General features: G+C 39.1%; 1 protein-coding gene across 1 annotated transcript in view; it reads left to right on the plus strand.

The window, feature by feature from the left end:
* Positions 1 to 14,832, plus strand: part of ncam1a (neural cell adhesion molecule 1a) — a 267,736-nt gene that overhangs the window by 236,203 nt on the left and 16,701 nt on the right. Inside the window, exons 16-17 of the mRNA XM_073479183.1 lie at positions 2,927 to 3,051; positions 4,437 to 4,617. Coding sequence (XP_073335284.1) covers positions 2,927 to 3,051; positions 4,437 to 4,617 — 306 coding nt within the window. The remainder of the gene's footprint in view (positions 1 to 2,926; positions 3,052 to 4,436; positions 4,618 to 14,832) is intronic.

Genomic DNA, 14,832 nt, shown 5'->3' on the forward strand with positions numbered 1-14,832 from the left:
AGCCCTCACCCTCACATGCATTATTACATAATTTTCCCCAAATTAGCTTCTAGCTCTCAGTGTTGCACTGATTGGATTTACTGCAGCCCATTGCATTACTGCAGCATGCAAGTTTATTTCCTGTTTCTTGTTGCATCCTTCTTCTTCTTCTTCTTCTTCTTGTTTCCCAAAGAAAATGTCGGTCCTGTCTGCATGTGTCTGTCTTTAGTGTCACATCTTCTTGGATCTTGCATTCTACACATGGTATACACCGAGAAATTAAAAAATATTTCTAAAAAATTACGCCTTTAATTTACCAAATGCAAAAGTACTAATAAATGTTCCACATTTTTATTTATGAGAGAGACAAAAACACATTTACTTTATATTAATCTCAGACATTTGAGATAATGTAACAAGAATGTTATATCAGTGTTTTTATGGGAACATGTATATTTCATTAAATTGATCTTAGTTGGACAGTTTGATAATGAGTTTGCATTGGTAATATTGAATTTTAAAAGCTAATCATTTGTGTCACATTCTTTCTTCACAACAATTAATATTAATTTTGGCACAAATAATACTCTATATTGTATTAAACAGAACTATGAACCCACACAAGTGACATTACAAAACATAAATGATGGGTTTTTGTATCCAACAGCATGTTTTCAATAACTCTTGTTTGATTCTATCCACTTACCCCTCAATGTTCGCTGGAAGATGAGGGAGGGCACTGCATTAGGTCGGGCTACATGTGGAATTACGCGTCCTACACATGTCAGTGTGAGGTCACGGGCAGTGTTCCACATGTTCCCTGTCCGATTGTCTAGCAGCACCCAAAACTTCCAGCCTGCATGTAGAAGCTTCTCATCCTAACCACCCCTTTCTCTGTTTTTAGCCTCAGAAAAGTTGACCTAACCCAGAATGATGCTCGTGAATAGCAATTCTGAATGTACCAATGTCTACCTGCCACACTTGTTGCTGCCGCTGTTACTGACTAACACTGTCTGATTCACTTGCAGCATCTGTCATGCTCACTCCAGTCTTGTGGAATGCAGTTTTCAGGGAGTGCACTCAGATGATTACATATAGGAAGGAAAGAAGTGCCTTCATGCATATTCATTTAATTAACCACTAACACTGATGTTTGAAATGCTATATATTGGCTCTGGAAACATGAATGCTTTTTTTTTTTTTTTTCTGTGTCCGCTTCAAATGTATGCTATGTAGTTTTTTTCCTTACCTACTCAATGACTAACCAACAAAGGCATTCAAATCTGCATCATGTCTTCAGTCATATAAGATGTAATGGGTTTTCCGTTATTATCAGATAGTGAGCGCAGGGTGAAGGCTGTAAAACCATGTGGTGGTCAATTTTAATAACATAATAACAAGGCTAACAAGGTACATGTACATAATTAATGAGTTTGGATTGTTAGTGTCCTCCCCTACAGCCCTCAGGGTGGCATGATGGTAAACGCCAACATGACTATACATGCACACAAAACACCTCAACCACCACCTCCCACAGGACTATGTATATATTATTAAAAGCAAGAGAGTAACATGTCCAACTAAGGACTACAGGGTCATTATCCAGCAACCCAGACGCCATTACTCAGGGGGGCAAAGCAGATAATGAGGAGGCTCAAGGAGAACAACATGTGAGCCACGGGCGCCGAGGCAACCACTCTGCCCTCTGTCAATTCAGGCTTCCCTCATATATTCCACCCAAAATATGTCTTTGTTTATCAAAGATACTACACTGCAGGCTAGAAAAGTGCGTTTTTTAATTTTTATTGTTTTATTTGATAACCAAACACAACAACAGGAAACTGCGCTGTCGTTCCTATAAAATATACCCACATTTGCATTTTCTGATCTTACAACCCTACAGGCAGGATGACATTGTTTGTCACTGCTTGGGCTAAAATATCTACTTTGTTAAGTTCAGGAAAAGACTATGATGGTGGTTAAAATAAACCAACCATCGCTGTTGGTAAGAAAATGGAAACAAACAACAGCCTTTGTGTTAGTCTAACACTTTGTGACACATTCATCAACGCCGACCTCCTCAGTAGTCAAAAGTTTTCTCGGCAGGTATCAAAAATGCCTTATATGTTGTCAAAAATATATATGAGATACGCAACTTCCACCTTAATCCTCAAAGCTATGTTTTTTTTTTTAAGATCGGCTTTTCAGGTCTGCAGTTGGTGAGAGCTTGATAATCAAAAAGGCAGATTTTAGTATCACACCAACCAAAATGAATGTCGATTGCTTTACTTTCAAACTAAGGTGTTAAGGGATGCAAATATCAACACCAAAGTCTGTCTGTCATCTGTGCCTGGTAGAACATTGGGTGTGGTGCTTAATGCTAACCCTTTAGCATATACTATGTAATTTGTACTGTTTTAAAAAAAAAAAAAAAACAGTGCCGTAAGCCACCCCTCTAACCCTATCCCAGTTTGGAGCTGTTTGTGTAAAGATAGCAGCAAAAAGATAGAGCAGAAACCTTTAAATGTCTGGATACTACATACTAATAGCATGGAGCACGAGAACCAATAATCTGCAGTGATTTGATTTGAACGTGTAATTGTCTGTGTTCTTATCCTTTAACAGCATAGTAGAGCAATGTGACAGCACAGAAACTCTCCGTGTCACTTTAGGCCAACAAAGGATAAAAGCCCTTAATCACACTGTGATTACTACTTCCACATCTGCCGTGTCCCCTGATTGCACTGCTTGTTGCTGCTTGAAGAGAAGAATCACAAAACAATATAGGTTGATCTGGCAATCAACTTAAGTTTGAGCTTAGTTGACCTTGAAGGCACAAGCACATTTGAGCACAGAGGAAAGGTCAGAAGCACAGGCTGAGGATGGTGTTGATGCAGCAAGCGTGTATATGTCAACTAATCATAATGCACTGGTTTGTCTTGTGTAGGGGAACCCAGTGCCCCCAAAATAGAAGTCAAGGTCCACAACAGGGGCAATAGTCTGAAGGTCAACTGGATCAAGCAGGACGATGGTGGCTCCCCCATTAAACACTACCTGGTCAGATACAAGGCTGTGAGTATACAGGGCAAGGAGGTAACTCGGTACCACTTTGCTGTTTTGCTTTTTTCTTTTTTTCTTAACAACTTGCTTGATTTCATAACAATTGGTAAGGAACAGTGCTTGTAAATGCTCAGTACAATAACTCCCAAGCCCAATAAGGCCACATTTGTACTCCTACAATTTGTACCTTTTATAATATGATTACGTTCCCCAAGTGACCAATTTCTTCTATGAAACAACCACATAATCATTCACGTAAGTGTTATTTTTCTTTTACCAATTTGGAATAAGCAGTTTTTATTGGGCAAGTTGTTAACAGAAATCGACAGTGTCGACAGACCAATCAGTAAGCCATCATCCCTTAATTGCTTCCCACCATTGAGTTTAATAACTGTGAAAGTCACAAGGACCACTACCAGAGATTAAAGCTATTTTTGGAGAGCGAAATATTTTCCACTCTGACAGCCAGCCTCAATTGCTGTGCTAACTGAACTGACTTTAATAACTATGAACATACAGGATAAACTTCTATGCATTTTTAGAGTGTAGGCTAACTGCTTGTTATCATTTCTTCTGTTATGTTTCTATAGATATTGCATACATTGTGTGATTAACGGCTCTGGAGTTGTTGAAAAGTACCTCTGTATTAATCCTTTTCAACAGTGTAGACAGACCAATCAGTGAGCCACGATCCCTTAATGGCTTCCCACCACTGAATACTGACTCCTTTCCTCTCTGACCCCCAGCCTCAATCATCGGCTACTTTAGCTTATCCACCCCTGTCCTTGTATTTTAGTGCACACGATAACTGCTTGGAAAAGTACAATCTTGCCTCATGCTATACATAAGTACATTGAATACAGCAAGGGAATAACTGCTCTGGAGTTGTTACATAGTGTCCTTTGTGTTAATACAACTCTGTATTTACTGCACATAGATAAAATAGGTAACTCTTAATAAGACAAGCAAATACACTCCCCATTCTTTCTTTAATCCCTACGAAGGTAAATATACTCCTTACTTTTCAGACAGCATTTGGTATTTTTTCAGTTGTGCGTTTCAAACTTTACCAATTCAGTCCAAATTAATGATTTTTACTCTTTGAGACTATATAATTATTCTCAAGTTACACATGAATTTGGTTGTTTTCCATCTCACATGCATAATGTTTTGTGCTAAAAAAGGTGCTACAAATTCCTTTGGGCGAAGGAACTCTGTAGCTGTGTAGTTTGTGACGTTATTAAAGAAGAATGCACTTCTTTCTGAACAATGACCAGCTTGAGAGTGTGATCTCTTTTCCAATTCATTTATATGATCATTCCTCTGCTTGCCTGTGTCGAACGACCACAGTAACACTTTGGGTTTTGAGTTTTTGTCCCTCTACATTCCTTTCTCAGAAGTATGTATCTGACTGGAAACCAGAGATGCGCCTCCCCAATGACAGTGAGTATGTGGTGCTGAATGGCCTGGACTGGAATACAGAGTACGAGGTTCACGTGGTGGCAGAGAATCAGCAGGGACGGTCGGAGCCTGGCATCCGCTCCATCAGAACAGCTTCAGAGCCCACTACCATCCCAGGTACTATTCCCATCCACCCACCCCGAGCATCCACACACACACGAGCCGCAGAGCTCAAAGGCCTCCACCGTGACCAGAAAGGCTGTATTACTTAGATGATTGACTATCACCAGGTCCTTATGCAAAGCTTGCTGGCTTTAGGTTCTGGCATGAATCATCTGTCTCCATCCGTTACATGAGGGAGGTCTATTGTTTTCTACTGTCCATATTAGTGCAACTGGTAACAAATTGGACGTGTATGATACAATCATGCGATAGAAAGTTGCATGTAATTTTTTGGCCTTTACAGTATGAAACGACAATAGACAGCACTGTCTCATAAAACTATGTGAAGTGAGCACCAACTCCCAAATGCACACAAGGTATCGTAGTCACGAACAATCAGAGGAATATGCAATACTGCTCCACCTTTAAAGGATTGTATTGCAGAAATATGGATTGGATGTGAAATTCTGATCACATTTAAAGTAACAGTTACATTTAAAAAAGTAAACTCTTGTTTAGGATTAAGGTTAAAGCCCTTTCACACTGGACAAAAAACCCACTAACACCCACTAACATGTAGTCTTTGTCTTCAGTGGGAAAGGGTACAATCATTTTCATTGGCCTCAGCTCCAGTTGGCTGTTATGGAAATGTAACACCAAGGTGAACGTGCTAATTTTCGCACCTTTTCTGGCGTGTTGTGATACGTCACATTAATGGCGCTGCCGTTTTCCTGCCGTCCCCGTTCAAGAAGCGCTCCAACATTGTTTAGTCGCCATCGAGTTTTACAAAGACAGACTGAGCTAAAAATATATGAAAAAGCACACACCCTCACATTGTTACTGGCCTTTATTTCAGCACCAGGTCTTTGCCAGCTGGCTGAACAGTAATGTGCAAGTGCAACTCTCAACAGAGATGAAAGACAAGTGAGATGTCTCACCCCCGAAACTACTTCCATCGTCAGCTCTGGAAAAAACAATGTGTCTAATTCAGAATCTTAGTAATTATTTTTATATAGTTTTAACTCTTGTGGATGCAGTCTGATCAGTTATATGATCTGCGGCTTTCTCCTGCTCCCTGTTTTCTGGCATGTTTGTGACATCGAAAGTGACACACCAGAATAAAAATAGAAAGGAAATCTTGTCCACCGGCAATGAGAAAAGGAGTCAATCACATATTCTTAGTATCTTCACCCACGTTTAAAAAACCCACATGTATGTGCTCGTTTTGGTGTAAAAATGACAAGATTTAGATTGTTAGATTCTGTTTTCTGTGCAGGATTGAATAGAAAGACTTTTACTCTAAGACAGAAGAGCATTCATGAAAGACAAAATTAAATTTTCAGCAGAATGAATAAAATCAAGACCAGAATCAACATTATGGGCATAGTAAGTTTAAGAATGCAGGGAATTTCTTTAAAATACTAAAAAAGTTAATGTACCTCTGGCCTGTACGCTCTTACTTTCCACTGTTGACGCCAAACTTCTGTTTGTTTCCACTTACGTCTCCTACGCTAAGTCCCTTCCTCTTGGGGACATAGATTTCTCCTACCACCTTATTTGCATTTTAAAACATTGTGCTCACTTCACAACATTTCCAGGCTGCGCTAGATACGCAGTAAGTATTGAATCCATATGAAGAGCAGAGGCGTCTCGCTGTATTTTTTTCTCCTTCTTGATGCTCTGTCGCTACTGATAACACTCAGCATCATGGTACTCTGCTCGCCTGGTTCTTCAGTAGCGCCTATAAAGCAGCTGCCACTGCTCAAGTTCAGTGAGCAATAAAGTCGGACCAGATATCAGTCAGACCCAGAGCATTTTGTCCAGTTTGTATAAAATATTTCTCTACCCAGGTGGTCACGGTCGGCCTTTGCTCTGTTGTTGTGTTGTGTGTACGGTGCACATTTTAACTTGGGCTGCCTCCCCATTGCGCTATACCTGAGCTGTACAACAGGTGAAACTTCTCTGTCATCGAAATACTTTTTCATATTGTATTGAAAAAGACCTCAAGTCTAGTTTCTTTCTCTCTGCATCATCCTCTTTCCTTCATCCTCGACTTCCTCTCCGTCCATTTACCTCACAAAAGAGATCTTGATTGCCTCAAGTTATGTTTCTTCTCAACGTTCAAGTTAACATCAAGGCATCTGTTTAAGAGTGACACAAAACTAGGTTTGAAGCAAATTAATTGGTGTCTCACATGTGAGGAATGAGACAGATCTGTGAGAAAAAATGAGAGTAGAATTAATCATTATTGATTAGTGTCGGGAAGGCATAATCTTTACCGTTATCTCAAGGGGCATTTCTGGAGGTTCTGGACAGATTAAAAAACATGTGGTTGTAAATATTTTATTAACCACGTATGTTACTGCAGTATTTTCTGTCTGTATAATATCGTCTGTGCACAGGTGGTGCAGAGAAAATGTATTAACATTTTTTCTAAATAACATTATATATTTATGACTTGTTTTTAAAGGTTTGCATCTTCAGTAAGAGTTACAGAATTGGATGGAAAAACAAATTAGCACAAATTTTGGTTTTGGATTTGTTGACGATAAGAAAAATATAGAATAACATCTGCTCCATCCTTTAAGCAATGGTATAATCATTAGGTAAAACTCAGATAAGTTATTTTTCCCTCAGCACAGATAGACCAGTTAGTAAGACATTATCCCTCACTGGCTTCCCACCAGTATACAAGCACTGGTGGCACAGAAAAACAAACATAAAACCTAGTTACATTCTCAACCTTTTCATCATTCTCCCTTCTTTATATTCTTTCTATCTGCCTCTCTCTGTCTCTTCACTGCCAGGTGTAGTGGCTCTCACAGTTTCAGGGTCCATTTCTGACCTGAATATACACTGTGTGGCCTAGTTAGGTGGGGAAGCAGCCCTTCACAGTTGTTGCATGGTGCCACTTTCAACTGGATTAATTTTGTCCGTTCTTTCCCGGAGACCCTAAAAATGCAACGGCTGCCAGTGCATGGCTCATAAAGAAACCAGTTATTTTCTTTTTCATGCGCTTGCTGGGTAACAGCCATATAGCAGTGGGAGGTTTGGATCACTTATAATACCACCAGAGCAGAATTCCACATGGGTTTTATCCAAGTCAGTTCCCCGCTAATTCTCCTAATTACTTTCATGAAATCCTTTGGTTTTGGAGTGTTTAGTATTGGTTCAGAGTTGCTGTTGTTTTCTCCTCACTTCAAAGCACAAGGGAATTTGCCGAGGTGTATTTTTAGCTACGACATCTGCATTTGATTTCCGTAGGTTTCACAGCTGTTTTGGGTAATATTGGCTTAAAACAGCTGCTGCTCTTATTTTAAGTATATAATGATCCTGTGCACTAAATTGTCACTGTGACGCAAATTGTAAATGCTGGCTTGAGTCAAGGTTCAGATTCAATCTGTGCCAATATTTCCTCTTTTTTCATTTTGCAAACTCATGCTCAAAAAGCGGTCACACACACAAAATGCCACACACAAAAAACAAAAAATGAAACATATCGACCAATTTGAATGTACTTCAAAATGAAGGCTCTCTAAAACATCCCAGTGTTAAGTGACTTCCTCTTTGGAAAAATATTCTGTTGAATCTGTTGTGTCAAAAAAACCCTCACAGAATCTGGCTTGTGTAGTTCCTGTTCTCTGCAGGTAAACTGGGCAGCATTTTGCATGCCACAGACCCAGAGGAGGCAAAATGCTGCCCGGTTGAAGAGAGATCAAACCGTATCATATACTGTAAAGCATCATGATTCTCATGGGTCAAAATAAACAGTCTTTGTAAATTTTTGCTCATACAAACACAAAAGTGGCAGGTGTTGACAACTGATCCATCCAAATCTCCCCAGCTAAGGTTGACTTTGGAGTTAAACTACCAAAAAAACTATTAACTTTTGCAGTTTGGATAACATGAGATCACCCATCCATCCATGCCATAGACTTGACCTTCATAACCAGCTTCTGTTTTTTGGATGTGTGGTTTTGCATGGGCCATTTTCCCTGCCGTGACCAGTGGTGTAATGGTAGCTGAAGAAGTGGTTCTGCTGTGAATTCTGCCCCGCCCTCTCCTTTCTACCTGTTGCACAATCACACCAACCACCTGTCTGCTGAAGAACTGTTCCACAGCAGCAGACGCCTTAGTGTTTGTAGTGCTGGAGAATCATAATAATGTTTTCCTTTTATCAAACACAAAAAATATCGCCACAAAACAATAATTAGTGTGACTGCACCACATCTATAGTGGGTTATGAGTGCATTCATAGTGTGTTATGAGTGCATTCATGAAGGATGCCAGTTTCTTTGAAGGTTTATCCATAACACACTTGAACTTGAATTTATTATGAATCACATCTATAGTGTTTTATTATATGTGTGGGTAAAGTGCATCTGAAAGTGTCATCTGTGTTTTTGAGTGTAGTCATAAAGTACTATGAATACATTATAATACACTATGAATGCCCGCCGTAAAGAGCTATAGGTGAAGTATTCATAGAAAGTGTTGACCTGATGATCTCTGCTCTTTTATGATACGTGTACCTTTTAGGAGATGACTCGTTTTTCCCTACACAGTCTCCTAGAAATGACATTTGTATTCCACTAAATTGCTCCAGCAAATTTGTTTGTCTTGAAGGAAACAAAATGAGTTAGATTAGCATAATGAGGAAACCTTTTTAATGAGTCGATCTGCAAAGTTTCAAAAATGGAAAGCATAACCTAAACACGCCTAATTCATTAACCAAGTGCTGCCATTTTGTCAGCAGCAGGTGAGTATTACCTGTTACAGTTTTATTTAAAAAAGCTAATTAATCAGCATAAAATCCTTATCTCATAATTATAAGATATTTGTTGTATGGTGCTGATGCTTTTGCACAGCAAGTCGGCAGCTGATGCTGCAGCAACAAACCCATTTTTGCTACTGCTCTATAAGTTTAGAAGGAAGCTGCTGATTGGAGACTGAAATGATCGTTTTTCTAGAGGCCCATTCCTGTCCATAGTTTCTCCATTAATGACCTAATGGGTGAATGAATAGGGCTTTTAGACCAGGTTTTTTGCGCATCAGTGGCAAGTAAGCATACTTGCATTTACCTTACATTACACCACTGGCCATTCTGAATGAGAGATAATAGCCTGACTCTTGTGGATGTGTTCTCGCATCCAGGTCGTCATCTATCTTATCCTAAACTCTACTCCACTAATCTGCACCATGACCGATTAAAAACTCTCCTGTTTATACTAAAGCTTAAAGCAGAGCGGTCGGACTGTCGTGTCTTTGAAATGTCTTCCTTTCTGTTGTCATCCCTCATTACCTTCATGTCTGCAACCCCCTCCACCCATGCCTGCCATGAGCCATGTGTCATTTGCCGTGCTACTAACATGCTATGACTTCTTTTTTACTTTGATCCTCTAACTTAGACTTCCTTTTTTTATTCCCTCAATTCAGTCTCTAATAACCTTCCAGACTTGTATTTCTGTATTTCTGACCTTATTTTTCTATCTCTCTCCCTCTTTTTCCCTCTTTCTCTCCTGCTTCCCCTTTTTCTCCGTGTCCTCTTCCTGTCTCCATGTGTGATCTTCTTGGGCACCTATGGACCATGACATTGCCATACGCACAAATTTCCTTTCTCTGTTTTTGCTTTTATTATGTTTTTCTTTTTCTTGTCACACCCCAAAAAAAAAAAAAAACTCTGATGTGGATATCGAAATATTAATTTGTCATCTGTGGTTGGTCAATAACCTCAGCTACCCTCGGTTGCCAATGTGTGTCGTGCAGTCTGGCAGCTCTTCTGCTGTCCATGCTGACTGGGCTCTGGCTCTCATAAACTGAGTTCGTTCAAGGAGAAAGAGGATAGTCTGAGCCTTTGAAATCTTTGGGCGCAGACTCCTTTGCTTTCTATGCCTTTTGACCCTTGTGCAGCCACACACAAGATAAAAAAAAAGATGAGAGAAGAGTCAAGACATTGGTTTCATGATGTTGTTACAGGGTGCTCAGTACTTGTATCATTCTCAAATTTTGGGGATTTAAATTCTGTTACATTTTGTTTTCATCCGTTTTCATGTTGTATATGAATCGATTCAGAAAGGGAAAACTGTAGAGGGTTTTGTCACTGTTACAAGTTGGACTCGGGTGCTCTAATGGGATACAATGTAGACAAAGTGTTTCGGCTTTGTTTTAGATATGATTAGTAACACATTCATAATGCCTTAATGTGATCTTTAAAGGGGTGATCAAAAGAATAATTATCTCACACTGTCTGATTATGTGTCTATAGTGTGCTAACCAGAAATGGCAATAGTAAAGAGACTTTTATTTTGGAATTTATTGCCTATTAAACAGACACATCATTCCACTGCTATGTCACAAATGACATATAAAAGCATGAACACTGCATGAAAGCTGACACGAGGCATGATCCAGTATTCATGAATGTGCTATGCAGCTGCTTTGAAGCGCCCCAGTCAAGCATTATGAATGTGTTAACCACAGAGTACAAATGCTGTGCCTAATTTCTGTCTTTTGGATACAAGCTTGAAAATGTCCTGCCGAACATAATGAGGAAAGATGACATTTGCAGAAACAATTTGGTATTGGTTATGGTCAAGAGTATTCATTTTTCAAGAGAATTTATTTCATTTGTGACATTATAATATGCTCACTTTCAAAATTCATTATTATGTAACCACCTTGTTAGGAAAGGACGTAAGGTTGTGCAGAAAAAAAACTAATCATGTTTTGTGACAAAGTGTACATACTCTTTTCAAATTGAAATCTACAAGAAATCAGCTGTTTTTCTTTTTCTTTTATGACAAATCATGTTCTCTTTTTACCTGAAAGCAGAGAAATGTCTAAAAAACATAAATGCAACAGCTGTTAAACACTAAAAAAATTTCATTTTCAATAATGTGAAATTATTCTCTGAGACATTTTTGTAAGTACATATCAGTGTATTTCCATGTAACCATTGTAGGGTTGAAATAAATTGTGTTTCTTTTTCTTTCATGAAAGTAATGGCTTTCTGAAGCTTTAGCGACTAAACATACTATAATGTGTGACACAGTGCTGTCTTGTACTGACTGTTCAAGGCCTGGATTGTGAAGCTAATTTCAGCCCTTTTTTCCCTCTGGAGCTTTAACAAAATGTCTGTATTCTGCATTCAGTGTTACATAACACCACACCTGACTGTTAAACCCAGATGTTGAAAGATAAGAAGCCTGGCTATGACCTAATTGAACAGAATAGGCCCTACAATATGCATTTTGAACAAAAATGAACAAATGGTAAACAGTATATACCGTATAGAGGCTTTGCAATTACACATGACTATTTTTTTTGTGACACTAAATCTAGAAACGTTCGAGCTACCTCAGCTTCTGTTACTCAATTTGTTTTTGCACAGGGGTTTTGTTTTCTAAAAAATAGATCAAAAAACAAAAAACACTGCTTAATAAAGCAGAAGATAGATTGATTTTAATATGCAACAAACATAAAAAAAACAAATCAGATGTGTAGCGGCAACATATTGATAGCTTATAGAGCTGATTTTTGCTATACCCAGCTGACAAGCTAACATAATCTAAGCATGAAATCAATGTCAGAAACAACAAAGAAATTGTAATCAAAAACGATATTGGTGGGATGACGTTGTTTTTCCAAAGCCGTTAAAAACCTCCTGTTACAGAGAGATTCCTTACTGTGTTTACTGATCTGAGTCTGCTATGGTTAGGGTTGCATTAGTGTTAGGCTCTTCAACGCCTCGGCTAGGTTGACTGAGAGACTTTGTTTTGGGTGATAAGGTTAGGGAACCTTCATCATCACAGTTAAAAGAACAACTACTCAGCTACAGTTAGGGAGAGATCTCAGTCACGGTTAACAGAAACCAGTGGTGACGGTCGGGAGGAAACAGGTAGCGTAAAGCAGTCCTCTGCGTTAACAAGGCATGCTTTTTCAACCCATGCATTGCATCCACCCCGACATCAGCCCTTTCTTTTGTGGCTCAATGTGATCTCATGGGACGACGTATAATAGCTCATTTCATGTCATCCCCATTTATGCAGGTGACGTTTGTCGTCATGGTAAAAATTATACACATGGTTAATGTTGTGAGGTTAGGTTTAGGTTAAACAAACTACTTGGTTAGGTCTAGGAAAAGATCATAGTTTGGCATAAGTTAACATAAGTTGCCTCTAGGTTTCACATAGGACACAAACACCGGCCTCCTGAATGAAGGTTCTGTGTTTATTTGACCCATCCCTCCACTTCAGCCTTCTCCATACTTTTTCACTGCTTATGCTACATCACTCCTAAAATGAGTTCATCAAAAAGCTTAATGACGGTGTGTTATTCGTATGCCATTTGGTGAGACCATTAATTTAAGTAGAACTAGATAGTGATTGTGAAGGCGGCGGCCATTCAGTCCAATGAGAACTGCTCGACTGGCGCATATGCAGAATCAGTGTTCTAGCTTCCAGGTTGACTTCCTGGTTTTGCGGCCCTCCAAATATGTGTAGTTGAATTTTCTCCCGCTGGCCCTGCCCGCAAGTTCCCGCTACTCCCGTAGACTTTACATTGTGTTAACGTCACAGATTAAATTGCTTTCCACGTCCCAAGGAAAGTTTTACAAATATGAAACCTCCATGGATAAAAAATTTATGATAGAAAGAGTAATAATTGACCTTATTTGCAGGTCGAGGTGTCCGGTTTTACAGACTTCTCTTTTATAATGGTGGTTCATCACAGTCAGCCACTGGGCAAAATTGGAAGCAACAGTCAGAATTCCTACTTGTCGTTTTATGTGTTTGATCAAACTGATTCTGTCTTTTCTTCTTGAGATGACGACGGTCATGCTATTGAGGTAGTCAAGCAATAAATTTACAAATTTCAAATTTCTTCTGTAACAACCAAGAGCTGTAGATTTCCCAAAAAAAGTCCATCAGAGTGTAGGTTACTCAAAGCCCTCTATACCGTTTCCATTTGTTCAAACATTTGTTCAGCACTTCAGTCCTGCGGAGTCATGAGAGGTGAGAGGATGCAATGCATAAATGAAGAGTCTATAATCACCTACGGCCATGATCAACAACAATTCAATGTGAGACGATTAATAAAGCATTGATACATTTTCAGTAATCAGACAGATGTGAATGGTGATTGCTTTCTCTGTCTCGGTAATGGAAACACTGGAGCTTTATCTGCTTTATCGTCAACAGTGATAAACACTTTAAGATCTTTTCTGTCAAGGCTAAAGACATTCAGTTGTTTACTATAATTTCAGCTGACTGTTTAAACCTAAAATTGTAAGTTACTCTAAATGATGTGGTACAGATGAGATTGTCTTGTACTTCAGCGTGGTGTTGAAATACAAAAACCTATAAAATCAGTCATTATTTTACAAAAAGAGAATCATTTTGTTGTCAGTTGCTTATCAAAGATGTTCTCATGGGTTTCAAGTGTTTAAACACAGCAACAGACGCTGACACGGTTCCATCTTAAGCCAAATCAATCTGTAGTATAGAGCACTTCAGTTCCAAATAAGCAAATGTCAGAGGTTTTTCCATTAAACCTTTGGAGGGAATGTTCTGGTGAATGTAGCTCAAGAGGCTCTCTGTCTGTGACTCAGGATGTAGAAGCACCTGGAGGTAGAATAACATTGATATGTGGTAAAGCCCTGTTTCCCCAAACAGGAATGAGAAGACAGATGAAGAATTATATTGGCAAAGAGAAAAATAAAATCGTTTTTTTTTTCTTTTTCATAGTTTCCTTTGGGCAGTTCTTGTGTCTGAAAAATGTCCATCTTGCCTTCCTTCCTTCCTGGATTTGGATCTAAAATGAGACTCGTATCCCTTCGGTTTATTATCTCTGGCACTGCTGTTTAATCTCAACTAAATTCTGTCACAAGGATAATAAGAGCTTACGACACCCTTGAGGTGTTCTCTGTCACTTGTTGGTCCCTCCTGTTGTTCATCAGCGCCTACTGAGTAATGATAGGGCTGATCAGTGCTGAGTGATTTTCATTTTTGCTAATCAGGATCTTCATCTAAGTGTGTGCATCAGACTGACTTGCGTTGCATACAAACAGAACATTTCTCTTCCCCGAAGCAAACGGTACAGTCGCCCACTGCATGCAGACTACAGCAAGAGCTGCCGTCGTTGCTCAGGAACTCGAGATTCACGCTGTTTGCACAGCCGAAAAACATTTTCCCAGTTTGTTAGCTTGATGTGGTTAATGAGATGTTTATATGA

This window comes from Pagrus major, chromosome 13 (genome assembly GCF_040436345.1).
Source record: "Pagrus major chromosome 13, Pma_NU_1.0".
NCBI lineage: Eukaryota > Metazoa > Chordata > Actinopteri > Spariformes > Sparidae > Pagrus > Pagrus major.